This window comes from Rhea americana, unplaced genomic scaffold, assembly GCF_003343005.1.
Source record: "Rhea americana isolate MKP2758 unplaced genomic scaffold, rheAme1 scaffold_162, whole genome shotgun sequence".
Taxonomy (NCBI): domain Eukaryota; kingdom Metazoa; phylum Chordata; class Aves; order Rheiformes; family Rheidae; genus Rhea; species Rhea americana.
In genome coordinates this window covers 1,316,260-1,341,474 of record NW_028185728.1, presented here as the reverse complement: position 1 = coordinate 1,341,474, position 25,215 = coordinate 1,316,260, and the positions used below count along the sequence as shown (strand labels likewise).

At 38.0% G+C, this 25,215-nt stretch overlaps 1 protein-coding gene across 3 annotated transcripts in view; it reads right to left on the bottom strand.

The window, feature by feature from the left end:
* Positions 1-1,310: 1,310 nt before the first annotated feature.
* The window catches only part of SUCO (SUN domain containing ossification factor), a 44,261-nt gene continuing 20,356 nt past the window's right edge, over positions 1,311-25,215 (bottom strand). For 2 of the 3 annotated variants that reach the window (XM_085300261.1, XM_085300263.1), the window contains 18 exons: positions 24,651-24,771; positions 24,294-24,418; positions 23,802-23,869; positions 21,417-21,524; positions 20,234-20,339; positions 18,020-18,040; positions 17,738-17,793; positions 16,639-16,730; positions 16,030-16,095; positions 12,706-12,780; positions 12,117-12,213; positions 10,039-11,205; positions 9,020-9,107; positions 7,594-7,698; positions 5,252-5,406; positions 4,791-4,882; positions 3,391-3,446; positions 1,311-3,228 (listed from right to left, as the gene is read on the bottom strand). In XM_085300261.1, the coding sequence (XP_085156387.1) occupies positions 2,782-3,228; positions 3,391-3,446; positions 4,791-4,882; positions 5,252-5,406; positions 7,594-7,698; positions 9,020-9,107; positions 10,039-11,205; positions 12,117-12,213; positions 12,706-12,780; positions 16,030-16,095; positions 16,639-16,730; positions 17,738-17,793; positions 18,020-18,040; positions 20,234-20,339; positions 21,417-21,524; positions 23,802-23,869; positions 24,294-24,418; positions 24,651-24,771 (3,045 nt within the window). In that variant the 3' untranslated portion in view covers positions 1,311-2,781. The remainder of the gene's footprint in view (positions 3,229-3,390; positions 3,447-4,790; positions 4,883-5,251; positions 5,407-7,593; positions 7,699-9,019; positions 9,108-10,038; positions 11,206-12,116; positions 12,214-12,705; positions 12,781-16,029; positions 16,096-16,638; positions 16,731-17,737; positions 17,794-18,019; positions 18,041-20,233; positions 20,340-21,416; positions 21,525-23,801; positions 23,870-24,293; positions 24,419-24,650; positions 24,772-25,215) is intronic. The other variant, XM_085300262.1, reaches the window with a different exon arrangement.

Genomic DNA, 25,215 nt, shown 5'->3' with positions numbered 1-25,215 from the left:
GCCTATGTGTTCATTACATAACAYGTATGGATAAAATATCTGCAATAAATGCAGCAACTCCAAGTTCTTTCCAATTACAATACATCAGGGAACCAGTGCTGTTTTAGAAGCCATTTATTTTCACACCTGAAATTATTTACTTGGAAATTTAAACATGTGCTTGGGATTGAAAACACACACAACCTACTYGGATTCACCAGAACCTAAGGGATATAACATCATATCAGCAGAAGAGTGTCAGGGAAAAAAAAGAAAGTAGATTTCAATCCAAAGCTAAGTATCACCTTGCTTATTTCCTCAGGAGAGGATGGAGACATATACAGAAAAGCTTTTGGACAAGCAGTACATTCCTCTTGGATAAGGAAGCGCAGAAAAGTGTTCTGCCTGCTCAGCTGTCATTTCCAGGAGATCTTCAAGGATAACTCAAGTGCTGTGGGAAAACCAAGTCTACAAAAGACAGAAGATAGACAAAATAAATACCTGTCATTGGTTTATACTAATTTAGTGGAAATGGGCTGTTTCACTTGTGTCCCACTTCAGCTGATAAGAATATCAATAAGATTCTTATTCTTATATAAGAATAGCTCAAAATTACCAGGGCAGTAAAGGAAATCAAGCTTCCTRTAAGTGATGTACCAAGAGAGGGGAAGCAAGAAAAAAAGCAAACTTTCTTACTCACTCAGAACTAACAAAGGTTTTGCTCTCCATCACAAAACTCCTTCTGATGAGCCAGAAAACCTGGAGACACTCCACTAAAAGATTAGTGCTGAAGAGACCTCACTTGATAACAGAAATAGTTGCTGGACAGCCAGTGAATTTGGCATCTGACTTCAGCATTGCTACACTTGCCAGAAGTAAGTTAGGAGGAAGAGGAGACTGGCAAGGGGCAAACTTCTAACTGAAAACACTTGTTTGAGATATATGACTTTAGGTAAACACTTTCTTTAGAAGAAAGTGCCTGTTACATCCACCACAAGCCTTAGTTTTGAGTACTGACAGATAATTTCATGCAGACATCTTCACACGCAGACATCTTCACAAAGCTACCACTTCTAACTTCTTGACTTGATGGGGCCTTAGAGACAGCTGCTTGAAACTTTTCTTTMTAGCAGTTTTACATGGCAAGGATTTCTGAACTTTCAGGCAAAGCACCATTCAACCATGAGCATTTTTCACAGACATACTCATCTAGGATGACRATTAAGCTGTGAACCGCCAAACAATCCCCAATGATGATTTTGCAAAGCTAGCTCTTCTCAGAGATAAAATCAAGCCACAAGTTTGATTTTCAAAGGAAAAAAGCCACTAAGTTAAAGACAAAGTGTTCAGATTTATTTGGAAATTCACAGTTTCTAATAGCACTACAGCTCTGTAGTTACATACTCTTGTTCCACAACATGGTGTGCTGCACTCAGGTGGTAAGTCTCTTCCTCATTTGGGTTTGAAGCCCTTTCGATTTCAGGTTCAAGAAATCTGATTCATGTGCTCTGACTGGCTAATTGTGCAGATCAACTCCAAAAGTACATCACCTTAAGGTATTCATAAACTAACAAGAAAGCAGCAAAAAAAGAAAAAGGCTTTAAATAAGTCACATTACATACAATACCCAAGAAAGGCATTAGATCTGTTAAAAAGGGTACCACTAAAAGTGCTCAATAAGTTAACTTATCTTTTACAACATGAACCTGTAAAACCTCTCAAAAGAAATAACCTCGTGTTCCACTCACTCTGATACACATTCAACATTTTACCATTCATTCTACAGTATCCAAATATACAATTACAATCAAAATAAAAAAACTCATATGAAAATACCAACCATACAAACACTGCACATTTGTTAGCCAATACAAAAGCAAACATTATGGAAACATCCGCTTTAAATGGACCTGACTGGTTAGACTTATMGGCTTTGCAAACTCTACACATCCAGAGCTGGCATGGAACACTACCCAGCTGCACCAACTCGCACTCACATTTTTAGGCTGAGCCTTTATCCRAACTCTGAGCACAGAAAGAGTGAACAACCCCAATTTACCTCTTTTAGAGAGCTAGAACAGTCAGTCCAGGTAACAAATGCACATTCACAAGCATCAGATCAACTGTCATTTGTTTAGTACAGACTACAGTTCTGATTTGTAACTGAAGGTGAAAATAAACGTAATTGCAATTACAATTCCAGCTGAGTTTTCTTCCTCCACTGAGTTTGCAAAACCTGAATCTAGTCAAGTAGGTCCATCTATTAGTATTTTTACAGTATCCAGTCCACATTGAGTCCAGCTGAAGGTCAACACATGTCCCTTTACAGCACTGTAGTGTTGCATCTTCAAAAAAGCTAGAGAAATTACAAAATAAAATGACAAACAATTTTATCTCCCCTCTTCCAGTGGCATTATAAATAGACAAAAGGCACATAAATATGGGAAGGTGCAAGAAATAGGAACAAAGCTAAAGGAAGAGGATTAGGCTTTTATCCCTATTCCACCCAACAAACTGGGTTTCAAAAAAATCTCTGCCCCCAGGAACTGTGAAAAAAACCTTTATAAAATGAACCCTGTCCCTCCCTCCCCCCAAGCTGTTCTCATAGGAAATTATCAGCCTTGTAAAGCTGCAGCTTACAGCCAAGATTGACACAATCCCATCTATTTAAAAAGGCAGAAACCAAATTTCTGAATACTTTCCAATTACTTGAGCTCTTCGTCTCCCACTAGCCTCCCACAGAATACCACAGACTGTTCTCAAATGAACAAACACTCTCCTGTTCGAGAAGTTCAGCTAGTTTTAGATGTGTCCAGAAACAGCCGTGACACCAAGTGTTCCCACTGTTATATCTTTGTTTCCTTTGATTATGTCATGCAGGCTTGGCATTGACCCCGACTTAGTCTGTATTAGAGTTTTTATGAGTTTCCCTTGGTCTGAAACTTTAGACCGCCTTCGTTTTATAGCCCTCTTCTCAGTTTTTGTCTTTTGGGTCTGCCCATTGCACAGACTCGTACAAGCTGAAATGCCACAAAAATAGGACTCCTCAGACTGTGACGAAGTTTCTGAGCTTCCTTCAGATGGAGGGCCCTTATACGAAGAGTGATAAACTTCCCCGATATTAGAGAAGTCCCTCTGGTTCGTAAACGGCTTCCTTCCTTTAATTTCCCCATTGGCTATTGGATGCAGAGGCTCTGCTGTTGGCTTGATAGTCTCTATTTTTTCACTTTTGTATTTACAGCGCTTTTTCTGAAAGCACAAGTAACAAGAAAAACAGTTAGCTCCTAGAAGGCAGGCAAAGGGTAACAGCCAAACTGAGCAACTGGCACAGCAGTGAGGAGGCTTAAACATGCACCACCTACTGGCAGAAACATGCTCAGACTCAGCTTTTCTTTCTCACATCTACTTTACCTTCTTCTCCGGGGAAAACTTCAGAGGTTCGACAATGTACAGGTCCTCTGGATCCACTGTAAGAGAGGTTGCAAATTTAGCAGTCCTAACTGACACTTCCAGCTCTAGAACAATGCAATTTAAATAAGCGATAYCATGACAGTGTGCGCCACTTTTCCACACACATTTTTGCTCCTGTTACAAACGCAGGGGATAAAACACATGCACTGAAAACGATCCCAATACTTTGTATGCACTGAAAACGAACTCTACACTTTGAGGGACCTCCCTGTGCTGTCACGGCAGCTGTCAATGACATACTTGAAAACAACTGATCTGTTGATAGATTAGGCCATAGATAGGTATTTCTTTTCCCAGAGAACATTCTCTGGGGGAAAGAAACAATGTTCTGCAAAAGGTGATTTTAAAAAATACTACCATTATAGCAGTGCTTAAACCTACCCTGTCCACAATCGGGCAGATCAGAAGCACGCTTACCAATCAAGGACACTAAGGCTTTCACACTGACACAAGACYGATCTGGCTTTCCGCTGTCAGTGCTTTGTAAATCGCTCTTTCCAGCCTAAGCAGCAGAGAATTCTGAAAAGGCATGTTTTGCATAAAATAAGCTAAGCTTTAGCTACTCACTGCTGCAACATCTTCCCAGTTCAACTCATCATTTTTCATGTGGGTTTTATTCACAGTACAAAAAAAAAAATCTATAAAGCATGTCTGCTGCATCTAGAAATCCAGCATTAACTGCATACTTGGTAGTTACTAGAAGTAGTTTTTGTATGGTGAAGGCCTAAGAAATCAAATTCAATTGTCCTGAATATAATATGAATATTTAAAAGATTAGATCACTCCCATGCCCAAAGCAAACCAACTGGTCTAAATTTCCTTGCTATGGCTAAGAAACTTGGATCCCTTAATACCTGCCAAGCTTTAAGACAGATGATCAGGACTTCTGAGAAGTAGAACACTGATATCTTCCCAAACTTGATATCCAAAAAAGGCCACTTCTTGCGAACTTTATGGCTTTGCAAACCTGACTGCCTACATGCACTCCTATTAACCCCAAGAATGCTGTACTTTTATGCTCTATGGGCACAAATAGTGAATTTAACAAAGTTTTAGCACAATATAGCTAGAAGACTGCCATATTAAAACTACCGCATTTACAGGTTGTGCTTGCTGGAGACAAGCACCTGCWTGGACACTGATACAGTTCTGAGAGGGTCTGGTAACTTGGTCTTAGACCACCTCGGCTTACAGAATGCAACCAAAAATATAGTAGTAGTATAGTAACACTGCAGGGTTCTTTGACATTAACTTGTGATCCTGTTCTTATATATTCACAATAAGACATATCATATAGATCTAACAGAGTAACACTAGAGACCAGATGTATGGAATAATACCTTCTTTACCAGACAGCTGAAAGGACTGTGATCGGACCAGTGGAAGAGAAGTTCTTCTTTTCAAATTCATATCGTCATACGAGGAAAAACATCTATGGAACAAAATCCACAAAGCTTTAACACACTTTTCCTAGGACTGTCATATACATTTTCCTACTAAGCAGCAACAGAAGAGTTAATCAGTCATTCACCAAGGTACCCAGGAAAGCCTGAAAAAACTGACAACACAATCCTTGCAAAAAGCTATCAAGGCATGTTACACTCAGTACTCCCAAAATGCTACCATTACTTTGTGAAAAGTGAGCATTACTACAGAGTAGTAATTGGTTTTGGCTATCAGTCCCAGTGTGTGAGCTTGCAGAAAGATGACCCTTAGAACTGAAGCATCAGTTAGGTTAGATGGTTAGGAACCATCAATAAAAGCTGCAAGAACAATTAAGTTTCAAATACAAATACATTACCTTTTGGGGCTAGGGTAATGATTACTTTTGGGAATTTTAGAGAGGTAGTCTTCACAGAATTGAGACGTGCTTCTGCAACGTTGCACACACAGCACCAAGCCCAGGATGACACACAGAACCAGAGAAATCACAAGGTAGGTTTGTCTATCAGAAACCTGGAAGAATTTCATACAGTTGTTAAAAACTAAAGAATAATTTAATGAAAGTATTACTCTTGTTTTGAAGTTAAATTTTTAGAATAATACAACTGATACATTTTCAAGTCAACTTCCTTGAACCTCACTTAACACTGATGTTTGAGCTTTTTTTCCAGAGTTTTGATTTAATACCTTGGTTTTACAGCATTCAGACTTTACTCCTTGAAAACCACTAGTGAGTAACACAAGACAAGATTCCACTCACTGAGGTGCTACCATAATTTATAAAGGTGCCTTGCATTGTGAAAAGCATACAAGCTTATCCAGAATCAATACATTTTTCATAAGAAAACATTCCAGGAAAATAACTTCTCTGCTTTACAGTTGACATGGACATACCACCAACTCACTTTTTATATAAATGCTTTTCATCACTTGGTATTAATGTGATTAAATGAGCTCCATTGTTCTGACCACCCACTCATTCCTCATCCTAGCAGGAGGACTTTCTTAGAAGTATGTTCATTTTGGAAGACTAACACATGAAGCTTACTAGAATTCAACTCACACTGAAATGCAAGAGTATTTGCAAATAGTTTCAAAAATGAATTTCACAACCTTTTTTTTTTTTAAGAAAAATCTATTTTAGATACACTAACAGGTCTTATAATCCACATACAGAGACCAAAAATTAAAAGAAAACCCCACCACCACAATGCACACTACTTCCCTTTTTGTAATGGGCAGATTATAGAACAGGTAAGTAGAATAGATAATGCTATAGATTCATAGAATCTGATGACCAGAGTTGAATTCAAGGAAAGCAACGTATTCACCTCAGAGAGAGTCACCTAACACGCCCTGATGTATCACTACTGTCAAATGCCAGTTAAAACCACAACAATCGTTACAACAGGAGCTTAGCCTTCCAGGCATCAATGAGGGAGTCCCAAAAGGTGTTGAAAAAAAAAGCTTGAGATGTCTTTAGCACTATGCACAAAGAGGAGTCATGTTTAGCATCTGAGCCCTAAGGAAAGGCTGAGCAAGCAGGGACTGTTCAGCCTGGAGATGACGAAGGCGTGTGGGCGGAAATCTTATCAATGCGTATAAGTATCTGAAGGRAAGGTGTAGTGAGGATGGGCCGGWCTCTTCTCAGTGGTGCCCAGCAAGAGGACGAGGGGCAACAGGCACAAACTGAAACACAGGATGTTCCATCTGAACATGAGGAAAAACTTCCTTAATGTGAGGGTGACTGAGCACCRGAACAGGTAGCCCTGGGAGGCTGYAGAGTCTCCTTACTTGGAGATACTCAAAAGCAGTCTAGACAAACCTGGGCAATGCACTCTAGGTGGCCCTGCTTGAGCAGGGGGGGTTAGACTAGATGATCGTGTTACCTTCCAACCTCAGTGATTCTGTACTACTGAAATCAAGGAGGGAGAATGTAAACATTTGAGAATGTGTTCCTAATATTGATGCCAAGACTCCTTTAAAGATAAAATAACTAGAAGGATAAGAGAAAGGCATCTTAGCAGCATCAATCTGTCACTCAATCATGGCAAGAATGTAATCCACCACTTGTCTATTATTACTGCCCAGTTAGAGTTAAATACGCTCTCACACACTGAGTCTGAGTGGACAATATACATGTTAGACACTGTACAGCAATCCTGTTAAGGTGTCTAACAGAAGAATTACAAAAGACAACCGGATATAGCACATCAAGTGCCAGAAAAATTCCTGAAGCAAGAAATTTACCATTTCCCCCGCCTCATATTTTAAACATACTATAACAAATTCCATTACTGTCATTTTAAAGTCAGTGGTTATTCTTTAATTTCTTCTTGCTTGTGTTTAAAAATAACTTCACAGTATAAGACTATCAGCTTAAGTGCAGTAAAGAAAGGCTGAAATATTACATTATCCTGATTAAGTTATCATCTTTTATCACTACAAAAGACTACAATAATTCAGCTAGCAAGGCTGTAGAAGTTATTAGCAATCCCGCTGAGAACAAGACAACTCAGGTCACTTAGCTTTTTCTCCCTCCCTTGCTCAGGTACTGAAATAATGTCACGTTCAGCCTATCGACATCTTCCCAAACTTTAAGTTTCATTTAAAAACTTCTGGCCTCTTTGAATTAAGACATATTAATGCATCTGTTTCCTCTGCTTGAGTTCTCATGCCATACCGAAGAGTTATAATTACCTCACGTTTTAATTCCGCCACAGTCGTTGACAGATTGGAAACTAGCTGCGTCATGTTGGTCAGCTGAGCTTGTAACAGCTGGATTGAGTCTGTTTGCCGCTGATCCTGTATTGAAACAGTCGTAACTACGCTGTTTAGTTGTCAGGATTCCACTATCATCTACTTTTACCTGTACCATATTAACATGGTCTGAGACAGTCAGATACAATGCAGCTACATGACCTATTTACAGTTCAATTAGATGTCCAAGCAATATCTTAATTCAGCAGTCTTCAACGCTACTTTTATACAACAGCATTCGAAACTGTTTAATCAGCATTGTGCATAAAGATCAAACTATACTACTAAAAACCTCAACAGTTCTACTTCACTGAACAATCTTTTTGTAACATTACACCAAGTGTATTCCATTACAGCAACTTCTATCTTCTCTAGGGGCAGAATAAGTAGCCAATTCTATGCAACTATTATCAGGAAGTTCTGAGTACAGTCATGTTACAAAGCACTTGCGCAGATGGTCTGGCAGAGTTAAAATCTAAAGGGTGAAGCTCAGCTTCTGTTCTGGGGTCAGGGGCCAACTGCTTATTGACAGGAGCCCAAACCAGCTAGGAATGAGCCTTCTGTAGCAACAGCCTCCTGGAAAGAGCCAGTAGTTATATCAGCACTAGCAGATAGGAAACCACAACTCATGCAATGGACAATGAATATTCTAGGACCTGGCCCCAGATCCGTAACATCCTATGAAAAATTGATAAGGGTAAAGGGACTATCTAGGATGTTAACTAAGAGGATCACCTCAGATTGACCACTGTTTAGTGACGTTCAAAACAAGCAGACAATTGAATGCATGTGATCCTGGGGAAGTTCCCATTTTCTTTTCTTTGGGGAAATAAACTACATACCTTGGACTGTACTTCAGAAACTTCCAGTGTGCCACATGCAAAATGGTTTAGTGATTATTCAATACTGCAGCTATCTGGCAGGTGCTCTGAGAAGCAAGGTCCTGCTAAGAAAGCAGTGCCAGGGGAAACGACACCACTGCCCTACAGCTCCCACATCCTTAAGTCATTTTTAAAAGAAACCAATACAAACTACACTTCCAACAGCAAGTCTGGCATAAGCCAGTACTGTACTGCTCTCCCTTGCTAGACATGTGGTCTCTTCAATTATACCAGTCAAGCACTCATCTAGTTGTATTTTAAATCAGAGAAAAGTCTGAAACTGACTGGGAACACGTCCGCAAAATTTTGTTATGGAGAAACAAGTTGGGAAACATGAAATGGAGTTGCTTTAAAAAGGCAGATGCATGGCTAATAAAAACTAACTGAAAAYGAGTTTTTGCACATTCTTCTAACCTTTCTGAAAAGCAATCCATCTTAAAGTAATCCTTCCTGATGAGCAAAACTTTTAGCCAAACAAGCCATACCTGCTCTTCTGCTATTCTTGAGGTGTTCTGAAGTTTTATTATAGTTTTATTGAAAGCCTTCTGCATTTCTTCCATTTGCTTTCGATACCTAAAACAAGTGTATAAAGGTCAGAAATGCTAGATTCATCATAAAACTCCGCAGCACTAGACTTGTCACCCCAAAATACCACTATGTAAGGAGAAAGTTTCTCTTTGCCCGAAGAAGCTATTTAAACTTCAAGTGGAATTCCTTTAAGTTTCATACATAAAACAAGGACAGTCTATGTCCAGTTTGTATTTCCCCCTCCACCCCAAAGAACTCTGTTTCAATACTTAAGAGCTGAGCTCTAATATGCTGGAATTCACTATGGAGAGAATTCACTGCAAACCATTTGAGTGTCAAGAAAGCAAGCCCAAGTTAATATAACTCAGAGCCTTTCCTTGGAACCAGTCCTGAAACTGGTTTATTTCTCAGTTCTCCGGTAGTTAGTGAGCATATTAGGCAAACATTAATAGATATACATCCAGCACAAAGTTCTGGTTCTCTCTCCATGCTCCCAAGAGCAGAATTACAGATGACAATAGTTTTAAGGGAAAAGCAATGAGTTTGGCATAGATACATAATGTCTTCTCTACAGAACTGTCCATTCAACTTAGCAGCAATAGGATGTGACCTTCTGTTGAAAGGTCTATGGGTAGGTTTAATGCTTGCATCCTGACAACACTCCCCCTCCACCACCAGCACCACCCCCAACACACAAAAGTCCCATTGCACACACCAAACCCACCCACAATGTTTCTTAATGCCAAAATAAATTTGATAGTAGCTGGGAACACAGRAAGGAAATTTGTCACCTGCAGGCATCTTGGCCTCTGGCAGGTTCTCAGGAATACATACTTTTGTTTTCCATAAAGCTCCAAGCTGTGACTGAAGTTACATCCAGCTTTGAATGCATCACCTTTCACATGCATGCATTTCTTTGAATAGTTGGCTGCATCAGTTACATATGGTAGACTTTCCTAGTCTTCCTCAGACTTACCTCTGACTAAGTTCTTCTAAGTAACGRCTGCTGAGAGACATATTTACTTCCAGGGCTTTAATGCGATTGTTAAGTCGCATAAAGACAGACTCCTTTTGATTAGACCCATGCACAAGATTTCCATTAGCATAACTTAGATCTGTTGAATTCTGCAGTTCAGCATAGAAATCTGTAGCTGTTCTCTGTTGTCCCCCAGAAACTGGAATTGCCATGAAAGCATCTTCAGTTGCCTGATCATCATCTTTTATATCAGCAGATACAGAGGACTCAACAGTAGACAAGACAGGTTTCTGCACTTCTGGAGTGCTTTCTTTTCCTTCCCCAGCATCACTGGCTAACATGCCCACTGTATATTCCGGCTGCAGAACAGTCTCTGTAGGCTTTGAAAGCGTTGGAATAGCAACAGTCTCTCTTGTGCTCACGTCTTTTACTTCACTGACAACACTAGTCTCAGAAGCCAAAGGTTTTTCTGCAATGATAGAGCTCACAGCTTTTTCTGTTTCTGCACTAATCTCAGTTACATCCACCTGAGGAGTCACAGTTGGTGCTACCTGGCTTCCTGCTTCTTTTGCAGGTTCCACTGACACTTCTGTTATTGGCAATGGCTTAACTTCAGAAGTAACTTCTAAGAGGAGTGACTGAGACACAGTTTGAGGATGGCTTGGTTCCAGTTCAATAGCCTCTGTGGTCTCATTATTCATCTCCTCATAAGCCACACTACTAAAGTCACTTGCAACAGTAGATCCAGATGGTCTCTCTGTAACTTTGCTGTCCAATTCCTTAGACAGAGACTCATCTACTGAAGCACGTACAGACTCTGTCAGAACAGCCTGTGGCCGATGAACAGCAGAGTCATCTTGCTCTTGCTTACCTTCAGTTTTACCATGTTGCCGATGGAGGGCTATCATAACTGAACACCATTTATACAGATACTCTGAAAAGGTAGAAATGCAACATATTGTTGCCATGTCATAGCAATATATTTGCGTCTCAAGTTCAAACCATGCTGATGCTTCTTCATCTTGATCATCACTGGGCAGCAAGGTCACTGTTGACTGGCTTGCATCTTCTTCATACTCCTGCACTAGCTGAACAATAGGACTTTCTTTCGTCAAATCGACAGTTAATTGCTCTTTATCTATTTGTGAAATATCTGTAGTAACAAGTCTAGAGAGAAAGAATTAAAGACAGGATGTTACTTCGACAGTTTTGCATGCCTGCTCTGGAAGTCTAAAATATCCTACTTTTGCAATCAAAGCTTATACCAGTGACCAAATGCCAGTTCGCACATATCAAATTCTACATTATTTTTGCCAGTATATTTCAATCCTGATTTGCCATCCAGTTACTCCAGCCATGGCTTCTGAAACAGCAAGCCTTCTGAATCAGATATTCTTCCTTCCTCCACACTCGCCCCAGAAAAAACTGTCAGTTCAAATATCACTAAGCTCTTACATGAGGCAAGCATCTTACTCTTCTACTTTAATCTTCAAATCCAAACAGGAACTACAAATTTTCAACCAACTTTCCTCAATCTTTCAACAGAGAACTAAAACCATAAAAACACTAGATACAGCATAAGTCAAATCTTGACACCTAGTAACTACAGACTTGGCTCTAAACAGCCAAATCAACTCTTAAAAATTGTAATCAACTGAAAGCAAAAGACTGTCCAGATTCAGCTTCTTCTTCAGTCTAACTCTGTATCTTAGCACATATATTTTTATCAAGTAATCTCTAACAAAAAATACAACCTAAACTAGAATTTTTGTCAGTGTAATTTACATGAAATTTTATTCCTGGTTAGTCATCCCTGAAAGAGACAACCTGCAAAACCTGGAAGAACAGTAACTCACTCTCCACCTGAAAAATCTGAAATAGCAAACAAGTAAAGCCCTTCTACTACAGCTTTTAAATAAAGTACAAGCAATTGACAACGTTAGTGTTGCAGTTTGCTATTTAAGTGGTATAACATGCAATAATGAAAAGAGCTATGAAATCATTCTACTACCAAAAATATCAGACTAGTATAGTCAGTCTCTGCTGGGATTACATTTAAAAGCACACCAATCACTCACTCTGGTGAAGGAACAGGAGTTGGCTCAGGTAGTCTTGGTGCAGACGTTGAAGTTGCAGGGTTGACAGTGACATTTTCAGACATACTTTTGTTCCCTGCTGTAGAATATAAAATGGAAGAATTTGGACAAGAATTCAGGAAGCACTGACCAAGCATCTAAATTACAAGTTTTTCACATTTGTGTCGTTCCCCCTCGCCCCTTGCCCTCATGTGTTTTTTTTTTTTTTTTTAAAAAAAAGCTTCTTAAGATGATTAACTGTACTACCAAAGTAACTACTGCAGGTCTCATTAAAATTCTAGTTGGAATAAAAGTGTTAGGGATGGTTGAGGTATAAAATGTTTTGGACACAGGGTAAAGACATCAGAATATAGCTGAGCAAATATATTTTTGTACCCATTGCCTTCTCAACAAATTCAACTTCTTCACTTCATGTTTTGCAGGCAATAAGGTAAGATTTCTATGTCACTAATCACCACAAACATTTATGCTACAGAAGAGTGAAGGAGAAACATTTAAATTTGTCATCCAAGTCTTCACAGAAAACTAAAGCATGCAAACAAAGTAACCAAAAGGAGTAAGAAAAAAATACCTTGAGCTTCAGAAGTCTCTTCAGTTTTGGCTCCAAGAATGTTAGCAGCAATATTCACCATACTTAGAATGGCATCTGAAATAGAAAACAACTAATCAAAAAGACATATTCAGAGGTCTCAGGAATTAGCACCACCAGGCAATATGCTGTTATGAAACACTTCCTTTAAATGAATRAAAACAACAACATTAAAAAAAATCCAATCATTCTATCATACTGAAAGCACCGGTCTCTTTTAAAGGATTACAGACTTTCTGTTTAAGAATAGCACAGAAACATGTATTTGAAAACCCCTATCTAATCTATACCAGTCAGTCTGCTGAAGTCTTCTTTTGTTGCCTTCCAGATAGCTTAAATCATGTTTGTGTGTCCTGCCTGTTTCAAACAAATGTTGAAAGAAAAAACTCAATATAACATTCCTCTTTGCAGCAGTACTAAAGCTACTGTACTAAAGTACTAAAGCTGGTTGTAGCAGCTAACCAAAGTTTCCCTAGCAACTCCAAATAGCTGCACATGCACACTTCCATACCCATCTCAAACACTGCCTTAAACAGTACTGTACCTGCAGTTTGCCTACATTAGCTTTGGCAATTACTATACAAGAAAGATCTGCTCTTCCCATACAAAACTCCCTTACAGAAAAAGTTTACAACAATTTCCACAGTGCATCAACACTTGGACAATTCTGGATCACCCAGCTAAGCTTTCTAACATCAAGACAAGTAGTGGTGGGAAGTACTCACTGATCATTAGACCACTGATCATTAGAAATTCAGGAATAAGAAAGAAATATTAGAGTATTTAGGTACTGAACTGCCTAGCAAAGTGAACAACCAAGTGAGGGTCCCAGGATCAACTTCCAGCTTGAACCTGAAAAACTCTGACAAAGACACATTATATCATTTGTTGTAATAGCACCCAAGAAATGAGTGAGGACCGTGCTAAACAGGACATAATTCTGCCCCTGAACACAGAATGTGCACAATAGGAGAGAAACAGGAGCATAAAAACTCAATAAAATTAAGATGAACTGGCTCTTGGCCATTGTTTCATACTTCCATAATCCTAAACCTTACTTTCTACCTTGAACTTACCTTTCTACTACTTCCTCTTGCAACATTACAATTCAACTCTTAAAACACTTAGAAAATCTAGCCTTTACAATCTGATTCATGAACACGACCTATATCAATCAAGCAAATGCAAGAAAATCCTAACAAATATCCACATATTTGGACAAGACTTAAGGACCCATAAGGTATAACAATTATTTTCTTTTAAACATTTCAGAAGTAATGGCAGAGACAACCTGCTATATATATGTGCATATAAATAAGCACACATATATACACATACACACACACACACAAAATAGATACAGCTAACTCTGGCCTGGATGATACTGAGAACAATCAAACATCAACATCGGGCTTATTTAGAAATAAGATGAGGAACAGGGAAAGAGCACCTTACTGTAAACATGCACAAGTGACCTAACTTTGCCCATTCTTCTGRCATCTGTCAACACACACACTTACCACACCAAGGGGGTAAGTTCATTAGAGACATTTCAGTAGTACTGACAAAATTCTCGGACACTACAAAGCTCAGTTAAGAAAATTCCAAAATGCTTCAAAATGTACATTCCTAAATTGTGTTATTTTTGCAGGCTTTTCTTTGACTTACCATCCCTTTGAGAAGTAATAATAACCAGAAGATGTTAAACTTGAAGTATTAATTGATTTGCTATCATTGATGAACAAACAGGAAAAAGCAGGGGGAGATCAGGAGTTGGTAAAGAACCTCGCCAGTCTATAAAATTTGGCAGAGGGAAACACAGGTCTGTAACAGCATACTGACCTGTAGACTGAAATACTTCTAAGGGAATAAAAATGTCTGAGAACTACACTATCCCTTTCAGAGGTCTGCCTCCCTCTCTGCGTATCAGTTACTATCTAAGGCAGAAGGCTTAAATGGAAATCTCATTTGTCCAAGTATATATTAAAAAAACAAACTCAGTATTCAAAGATACCACAGCAATCATTGGTTGATAAGAAAGATCCTCTAACAAAAGTCCAATAGCAAGATCCACTAGGCAGAACTAAATGACTACCGCAATGCTTCAGTGCTCAGCTGTGCTTCTAAAGCAGCGATAATAGGTGTCAAGTCTTTTCATCCCATTTTCAGTAGCCTGTAGCAAACCTTATGCAAGGAAAAGCCACTACATTTTTCAGACAGCAAACAAAACTTGCCACACTGCATCTGCAGATAGAACATGTGAATACACTTAAGACAGAAACTTTGAAAGCCACAGATAAAAGCTGGTATGTGCTTTCTCTCATCTGTGAAAGGCTAACATTTAGAAATAAATCATCTTTTGCCACTGCCTACTGCCCCTTCAAAAGCTGTATTAAGCTGTGCAATATCTCCAGCCATAACCTTTTTGCTCTTAAGTGGCAACCATGCACTAGGAACAGACAGCAAAAAAACCCTGCAGCTTTGATACATTTAGTGAATGAAAGGAAAGCTTGAGCACTTAACTTGTAATCTTCAGTCCAAACAACAATCATAATTTCTCAGTGTAAATGTACAGTGAGTTTCACTAACTGGGAAAGAAGGAAGAATGATAACAGGGAAGAATTTTTTAGGATAAGTTGTGTGGTAGACGATATTCTAAATAATTCAGAAGTTAAGAATACCATTAAAACTAAATATTCTCCTCAAGCATCCTTAGCCAAACAAAATCCACACCTGGCAGTTTTCCAATGGRAAAAGTGACAACAGACAGACTGAAGAACCATTAGCTCTCTTAAAAATACAGCTCAAGATAAAAAGAGAAGCTATAATATTTGCAAAAAGCCATCTCAGAAGCAAAGTGCTTTTCCATCCCTTTCCTTTAAGATGTAGGAAGTAAACCTTTATATTGCCTCCTAGAAAAAAGGTAGCTTAACTAAGAAGAAATGCATGGATTTTCAAGTTCTGAATAATTAGGATTCTACTGTACTACTGGTTACTTACAGCCCTATGTAAAAAACAAATTATCTTAAGTGCTTGGGATTCTATAGTATTAAGTACAAAAATCAAAGTTTCCAAAAATAAAGTGAGACCTAGGAAGTTCTACTTTTAGAAGAGTTATTTTAAGAATGATACCCTAACTTCAAATTGTCAGTATTTATTCCTATGCAATTAAATAGAAATCACAATGAACTATTTCAGCAGAAAACCTGAAATTTAACTGCTGCATGACAAGATGTCATTTCACTTTCAAGTGGCTCATTTTATTTTAGTCCAGCATCAGGATTCCTAATACGTCATCATACTCACTTGTAGCAGAACCAAGGAGATTTTTTGAAGATTTTTCTTCCCCTGTATTGTAATCCAACAGATAATCTATTTAAAGAAAAACACTTATGACCATCAAAATTAGATGCATCATGAACAATGAAAATAAACCTCAAAATTTAACATGTTATTTAGCTATGACAGTTTATGTCAGTTTGACATTAAAACTAGACAATGAGAAATCAGAAGAGATTCGGGTTCAAGTTTCAGTTTCCCCCAAATTCAAGACACAGATGCAATACACAGTTCACAAGGGTTAATACAGGATCTTCCCCTCCTCCACTATAAAAGGCATGCACTACTTGGATTATTTTAGCTATCCTTTGTCACCATAAGCACATGAAGATGTTTTTGTCTAGCCCATCAACTGAAACTGAGACTTAATGCAAGTTTTTTAAAATAACCCTCCAAACAGTTATAACATAAATAACATTAGTTTAAAACTTAAAAGAACATATGGATAAGCACTGAAGAACTGTCAACAAGGCTAAAAGTAAACTYAGCAGCCAAATAACTTAGCACATGCAGGAAAGAAACAGCCAGACTTGCATAAAGCATGTCTGAAAGGTTAAAAAACAGAAACTTGCTTACCATAATCTTCATCAAAGAGTTCTTGTCGTTCTGATTGATACTGAGAATCAGCTATTTCTTCATACTCTTCTACCATGCTTGTACCAAATACCCTACGAATAAGGTTTTTTAAATTAAAAACTGAACACTAGATATATCAAGTAGTTAAATGGCTGATAAACTAACAGATGAGCAACAGATAATTAATGGACAATATCTGCCTTCTGTTAACTTAGACCAAGCAGCTCATATTTTATGTACATATGCTGAATTTCTCAAACTTCTATCCAGAAAGTCTGTTGCACATTGTCAAGCGCTGCTCCAAAGCAAGACACTGTTTTTAATTCTAATACTTCTAAACAGACTTTTCTTCCTTTTTAACTTGAACTCATGTCTGGATCTCCATTTCTCAAGCTCCGTGTGAGCTCTTACAGTTTCTCCCTCAGCTTCACTTTAGACAAAAAGTTTAAGAAAATCCTCCTGACTACCTGACTGCTCATACTATTTTCTCTTTCACCTACTCTGTTAGAATTGAATCATTTAAACAAAGCAGTCTTGCCAATTGAAAACATGGTTTGACTTACAATGCTAGAGTACCCATATTCAAATCCTGCCAGAGCACTGATAGCAGAATTGAAATTTGATTTTAGGAACAGTAGAGAGGCCAATCATTCTGTCAGTGTTGTTCCGATTTAGACACTCCAAAAATCACTGATGATATATACCTGAGGTGTAATGCAACATAGTAGTTTGCCAAGAGCACTCACAACACCTGCTCCTTTTAGTGCATACGTTCTCTTTCTACTTGGTCAGCTAAGACAGACATTAGTGTTCTCCTGTGAGGCTGCCCATGTTCCTGCAACTCCACTCCCACTCCTCCCCCCTCCCTGCAACAGATACAAACTACTCAAATATTGCAAAAAAAAAAATCAAGACTCAAAGCTTTTTTAAACACTTGAAGCATGTTGTGCAATATGTAATTTAAGCAACTACTTCAGTTCATAGTATTTCCAACTAACTCAGATATCAAAAATTAGAATTTTTTTCCAGTTATTATTAGAATACGCTAATCCTTACTGCAAGCAGGTTATAATACAAAGCAAAACACTTAAATTATTACCTTATAAGACTTAAAGGACAAAAATGTTCCGATCCAAAATGTGATATCAACTCCACCTAAAGAATAAAAGGTACTTAAAAGATCAAAGACCCACAGAGTTAAGAGTTCATTTAACAAGTGCATCCAATCTTGGATTTGCAAGTTATGTTTAAGGGATCTGTAGAATGCCCAAACAGAAAAGATCTGAAAGCTTTATTCTTGCCATGCATTAACGTGCTGAGCCGCAGCAGAGAACACCCCAAGCCCTAAGCATTCAGCATTCCAAAAGAAGAGGTTTCTAACCTTTATGTACTTGATGAACATCTGAAGCGAGAGAAAGGAAAAGAAAAAAAATAGATGTCAGTACAAAGGCTGAACACATGCCACAGGCAACTACAGAGTTTTGTTGTTTTTAACTCAGTACTATAAATGCCTAAGATGACAAGTTATGAAGAATAAAGTTGCAATACTACTTTATCTGCCTGAGTTACGAAGATTTCATTTAGTCCTCATACCTTGCAGATAGGTCACATGCAACGCAAATGTTTTATTAATGAACTCTGTCAAGTTATTCAATCTTTCTAGGCAGCCTGATGCCAGACAGTACTGAAGCATGTTAAATTCATAAAGTGTAGCTCCCTTCCCACCCTCCAAAAGAGGGAAGGCTAAACTGACTCAAGAGGGAAAAAACTCAAAACTTAACAACATGCTTTCTGCATACCACTACTGCTTCAAGTTCAATTAAACATGCTCCAGGTTACAGAAACATTTCTGGAAGAAGTTGTACAGAGCAGCTTACAACACATTTGGAAACTCCATTCATCAGTATATTTTAGTGAGAACTTGTCTACACATTTATTTAATCTAAAGCCAAAGCACTACAATAACAACCCTTCCAAAATTTTGCCATGCTGTATTAAAGGCAGAATATTACATCCTTGAAGGAATTAAGTGTTGAAGTATCTAGCATACTGCTGAAACTTCAGTGACAGTCAAGCTATCTTGAAGCATTAATTCAGCCAGAAAGCAGAACTGAAAGTAAATACATAAAATATTTATCTTTGACTTGCAGACTCATGCAGGATTTCTGGGTATAGAAATTAAACAGATAATTATTCAGAGCCATCTCTTGAAGAAAGTGCAAACCTTAATTTGGTAGTTAAAAAAAAAAGTTTACAAGCACCACAGCTGCAAGATAACGTATCATGGAAGAAGGCTTTAAAAGCCTCTATTTTATTTGAATTTAAAGCTCTAGTATATTCCAATATTTTCACAAAAGTTTTTAACCCAGTCCAAATACCACATTATTTATGAATTTTTATTCTCTTTGACTCTGAGTAACACTAGTTTGCTGCAAGCTATTTCGAAGAGGAAGAGATTACAAGCACAAGACAGTAACCTTTCCAGTCACGCAAACTTAACTTCAGTGGCTACCATACTGGAGCACCGTTGCTTTTTATTTCAGTTCCCTAACTGCCCCAGAAATGCAGAAAGAGACTATATCATACTTTACTGGACCTCAATCTCAAATTTGAGATTGAGTTTTACACTGCACTGATGCTTGTTTTAACAAATAACTGAATACATCAAAAGAGATGTTATGGCTCTGTCCATACAAGAAAGATGTTGCTTTAGGAAGTAGAGCAGCATATGGAAGGTAATTTTACCTCCAACTTTGTGCACAGTCAAGTGCTTTCCTTCCCCCACCCCCAAATTAACACACACATTGAAATTCATGTTTCTCAAGACCTGCCTTGAAAAAATAGGAAGAAAAAAACCTCTGAAGTTATAATTTGAGATGTTTAGCTCCAATAGCAGTAAGCCTAAATAATTTTTATGAATAGCAGTTATGTTTGAAGAACTGCACTTTGAGTCTATTGACGAAAAACAGAATTCAAATGCTTACCCCTTTCAGATATACTCAAAAACTATACAGCAGAAGGCAGCACAGAAGTACCAAGAAACATGCATACTGTAATCTGTGCTCCAGGGAGTATGAGTTCAAATGGAGTACTAGTGATTTGAACATTTAAATAAATCTGAACAGGCACATTCAAGAAAATTATGCATCAAAATAGTCACCAGATTTTATTTCTACTTGTATAAAAATTCATTCACGCACATGTATGTATATAGGTAAATACAGCCAAGAGATACAACAGGTTAACAGTTCTAACCAACTGTCCCTGAATGTATAATTAATTCAAATACAGTTTATTGTATTTGACATTGTCATTGTCTAGATTCTTCTCAACTCAGATAAGTTACTAGGTGCTTGGACACAGGGTAAACACGTGCTTTCCAACATCCTGTCAGTTACCATTACAGGAAATTAATAAATTTGTGACTGTGGGACAGCAGTTTAGTACACTATCACATTAAAGCCATTAAAAAAAAAACAGTGCAACTAATGGAAAGCACGCTCTGACACACAATTCTGAATGCTCTGTTGTGGAGGGCACAGCCCAGCATACACCTCCTTTCCCAAGAAGTGTGGATGCTATTGTAGCAGATTACCTTAACATATTTTGCATACATCTGTTCATCTAGAGGAAAGCTTTGGACATTTCTCTCATCTCTGGCATGGAAAGTACCTAGTTTAATCCATTTGTTTGTTGGATACCTGAAAAAACACAGAATAGTCAGCTAACAAAGTTCAAGACTGACTCCACTGCTTACAGACATCTGCTGAAGCTTCCCAAAACACTTCTCTGAAGAATTACTTCACACCCCCCCCCCTTTTTTTTTTAAGGCATGGTAGTTGTAATGTCTTTTTTAAACGGTAAAGAGCAGTGTCTGATAAAGCTAGTCTCAACACAGAAAGCTTCAGCAGCACTCCTTCATACACGTAATTCAGTTTGAAGATTTTAAACGATGAAACCCTACATTTTATTTGGTTACTRAAATTCAGCCAGCTCACCCGCTGTAAAGTTCTTGGAACTGAAAGGACTCCTCAGGAAAACACTTCAGAATAATGAAACTGTCAATACTTTAAGCAAGGACAAAAGAGTGAGAGAGCTAGAATTAGTCAGTGGACCAACTGTGGAAATCCGAATTGACAAGCTTTGAGTACTGTAGAAAGAGTGAGTTTTTTGATGCAGTGTGTATGTCTCCTCTTTCACACGCAAGAAYTATCTTCTCATTCCAGAATGTGTTGGGCATAGACAATGCCTAGAACAAAGCCTTCAACCAGTGACTCACCTGACCAGAAGTATTTTCCTGGCATGCTTGTTTTGACGAAGTCTAACATTAAAAACAGACTATGCCACATGAAAATGGTCTGAACAGCAAATGAGCAGGAGACAGCCCACAACCCCAGTGGCATTCTATTAATGAACGTCCATTTTATAATCCGGCATCCACTAGCTAGCTAGCATTTCATTTCTACAGCTTTTCCTGCTACTTTAAGACATTTTTCCTTTTTGTTTTTAAGGTGACAAAAATACACTAAGAATGAAGAGCTCAAACCATGTATTCTAGAACTTCAGCATTGCCTTTTCGGGGAAAGAAATTGCTAGCAGTTGATAACGCAGTTGATAACGCACAAAGAAAATCCATGTATTTAACAATGCATTACATTTTGCAAAACTACAAGCACACACAGCTCACGTTTTGTGAAGTCATCCATTTAATATTCGTCCCCATTTATTTTTCATTCAAAAGGTCAGGATAACAACAAATGTAAGTTATGACAACATACCTGTCGCTGATGGACACCAGAAAGTCTTTAGGAGTGGAGGAGAACAATTCATGATTTGCGATGTCAAGCTGCTTTACTTGGATTGGTTCACAGAGCTCAATAACAAACCTTGAAGCCGAAGAGAAAGCATTTTTAAAAAGCACTTCACCCTATACAGTTACATTCCTCAGTGCTTTACTTTGTTTTACTTCATACTTTACTGGGTATAAAAGCATACTACAAAAATCCTACACAATAAGGAGGCATCACTTGTTTTTCCCCTTCAAAATCATTAGCAATATTATCAGTGTATCTAGCTTAACTCTGGAGAGCACCTACAGCTAGAAGAGCTTCATCCAACCAACCCTCAAGGGTGACATGTCACAGAACTGAAAACTAAGTAGTAAGCACATCATTTAAACTACATCTGAAAGACCAGTCAGCATTTGGTAAATTCCAATCACATGCCTTCRAGCATGAAACGAAAATCTTTACTTGAACACTTAGTGCTTCTCCTTCTGCAAGATTATAACAAAATACCATTCCAGTGGTACAGCTAAAATACAGTTAGCATGATGACACAATGTGATGCTGACAATGCCTGCTGACAGATATACCCCCTGCTAACAGGGAGCAGACTGACTACACAATGCATTTAAAGACAGGTGGAATTCTTGCTATACATTAATGAACAATATTAGATTTTTCTTCATGCAGGCTATGATCCGCCAAAGTAGTCTGATGAGCCCTGTATCTCACAGCAAAATTACTACATCATTCCCGAGACAAGCTTATCTAACCTGTTCCTAAATGCCACAACACCTTTTTCCCTTGCAACACACAACACTGCTCACTACAGCTACCACTACAGGGTAGCTATAGGGGGCAGGGATTAGCTTCTGCCTCCATAACAACTCAAGATACTGACACTGAAGTCACTAGGACAAACAGTACACTCCTAAAAACAGAAAGAAAACTCTGCCTAATTCTGGATTAAGTAGCTAGCCTAGAAGCTCTATTACAGCCTTTTGGGCAGCCGCCAGGTTACTTCAATTCAATCATTCATCAATTCAGCCAAGGACAYGCTGTCAGTTTCTGCTGAACAGCAGGCCATAAATTCTGAACAATTCAATGAAGTAAACACAAATGGGATAGGCTGCAAACTAAATGCAACAGCTGAACAGTGGAACGAGGTGGGCACTATGCTTGCTGTCCACATCTCATTTCAGAATTGACTGCTGGACTTACTTAACAGCAAACACAAATCCAGATATGGCTGCTAAGGAGTCAGGTTTGGCTTTTGTGTTAGAGCAAAGTTGACAAGTCACAGGAAAAGAAACAAATGACAGACTTGCTCTAGCGTTTATTTGCAAGGAGGACATCTTGTTGCCTTTCCAGCCCTACATACAGTTGCTATGTTCCTCTATATATCTGCTCAGCAACAAACTAAGACTCTGAAGATCTAACAGAGTTCCTCCAAGAAGGCCCACGCAGCCCAGAATATACATTATATAAAATAATCAGAAAGTTTAAACTCTATAATGTGACTCAGCTAATCAAACTACCCAAGATGTAATTATTCAGATGCTTAGTTAGATGAGAAGCTGGCATGCACAGGTTGCCATTACTTAAAAATTCTTCTGAAATAGAAGTTTGCCTTTGTTTTTTTGACAGAATAAAGCACCAGCTATTTCAAAACCAAGAATCAGAGAAAACAGAACTTCAGTTAGTACCATTAGCTTGTAACTAGGAATCCCTAAATCAGATTTATACTGGCCACATGAATTCCAAGGTAAGTTTCCTCTATTTCAAGGTTTTATATCAGATAAAAGACAGTTATGATACAATTTTACACCACAGTAGTCGGATTAATTGGAAGTGATAGTGCAGAGGAGCGATAAAAAGCAGCTATTGCAGTCTACCTCTAGGCTAGCAGCACACTAATGTGGTCAGCCTGAGATCCAGAATCGTCACCTGGATATTCATTATGCTTCAAACACTAAAGTACTATAACACATTGCCATAAGTCAGATTTGAAGACACCACAGACAACCTTCAATTTTGATGTGACCTAGGAAAGGTGAAGAGGATTTATTCTACTGAATTCAGGAAGTGCTCTAACATCCACACACTGCTTGGGACACATAAGGCTATTCCTCATTTCATGCATTTTGATAAGAGTTAAATGAAAGGGCTTAACTATATAAAAACGTGAAAATACAAATGCTTAAGTGAATAAAGTTATCCCCTTAACCTTACATCTCAGTATCAGAGAAATAATTATACGAGGGACATAAAGTGTCTTCTGGACACCAAGGTCAAGTCAGCCCAACAGAATATATAGACTCCTGTCAGGATGGAAAACTAGGTTAACTCCCACCACACAGACAAACTGCTGTAACCTACCAGATTTTAGTACTGCATGGATTTAGCATATAAAGGTCCATGTTTTCCATCAAAATAGCTGAAGTGCTCTGAATAAACAAGAACAGGATGAATATTTTAAATTGTTTGACAGACAATGCATATCAAAGGTTCCGCCCCCCAAACAAGTTTGATATTAATTATGAAGTTGGTATTACTCTAATTCAGACTCTAAATGAGAATATACAGGAGACAGTATATCATATACCCCTTTTAGACAATCACAGCTTATTTACTATGGCTATCCATTTAATACAACTTTGCTCTATTTCTGTACTGAACAGATTCCACTTCCCCTGCCAAGTATATATATTTAAATATAAACATGTATTTATAAATCCAAAATCATGATAAAGCCAAATACAAAAATAAAGAATTACTTCAGAAGCTAGTGTTTTCTAAGCAAATGTATTTTGCACTGTTTCTCAAGCAAAAGTGGACTAAAATAGTATGCACTAGTAGTGAAACACTTACCTTTGCCTCTGGATTAGCTGCCAGAATTTTGGCACCACATTCTACAGAGGCATAGTTATTTCTATTTTTCTGAACCTTTTTTGCGGAATGCTGTCCACCATTAGCAGAAGGGTGCATAGACTGACCTATGAAACAAAAAATTTTGTTATTATACACACCATACTACCATCTCTTCACTTCCACAGAAATGCCACTCAGTGCTTTTGTATAATAAGTGCTATCAAATACGTAGTTTTAGCAGAGAAATGAACTGCTGGGCTTCATTTTGAATTCAGATAATTTTACTATCTAAATTCCAGACAAGGTTAATAGGAAAGTGGTTCATATTTAGGCCGATGGAATGAGTTCTGAACTTACTCTTTTCCTTCTCTACTTCCATAACCTTCTTTTTCCATTCATCAAACGTTGGAATGTCTCCTGGGTCCTTTGGGGTTATCACAGATGTAGGGTCTATTTCTCCTGGTTTTTTATAGTCTTTCTGAAAAAAAAAAAAAAAAAAAAAAAAAAAAAAAAAGGTCACCGCTTGGGAATGTTGTTTCTCAAAACTCAAAAGGAGGAAAAGAAGTTTCCCTGTTGCAGAAATCAGGAGAACCTTGAAGAATCTGTTATGACCAACATTTATATTAAAGAATTCCTGAACACATCATAGAAGCTTAACAGCAGAATGAAATATTCTGTAATAATGTTTTATTACTTTTTAATGATCAAAGAACTCACATTTTGGACCTGCCAAACTCCAAAGCAGCAACCTTTAAGTTATTCACATGCTATGCCATTTCAAGCCTCAACTTTTGCTTTGCACACACACATTTCCAGGTCTTTACACATCACCAGAACAGTGAAAAGTGCAATCAGTTTTTGCTACATGCTTCTAGTGTAGTGGATTTCTTATTTTGTTGTCAACATTTTACAGGTAATAACT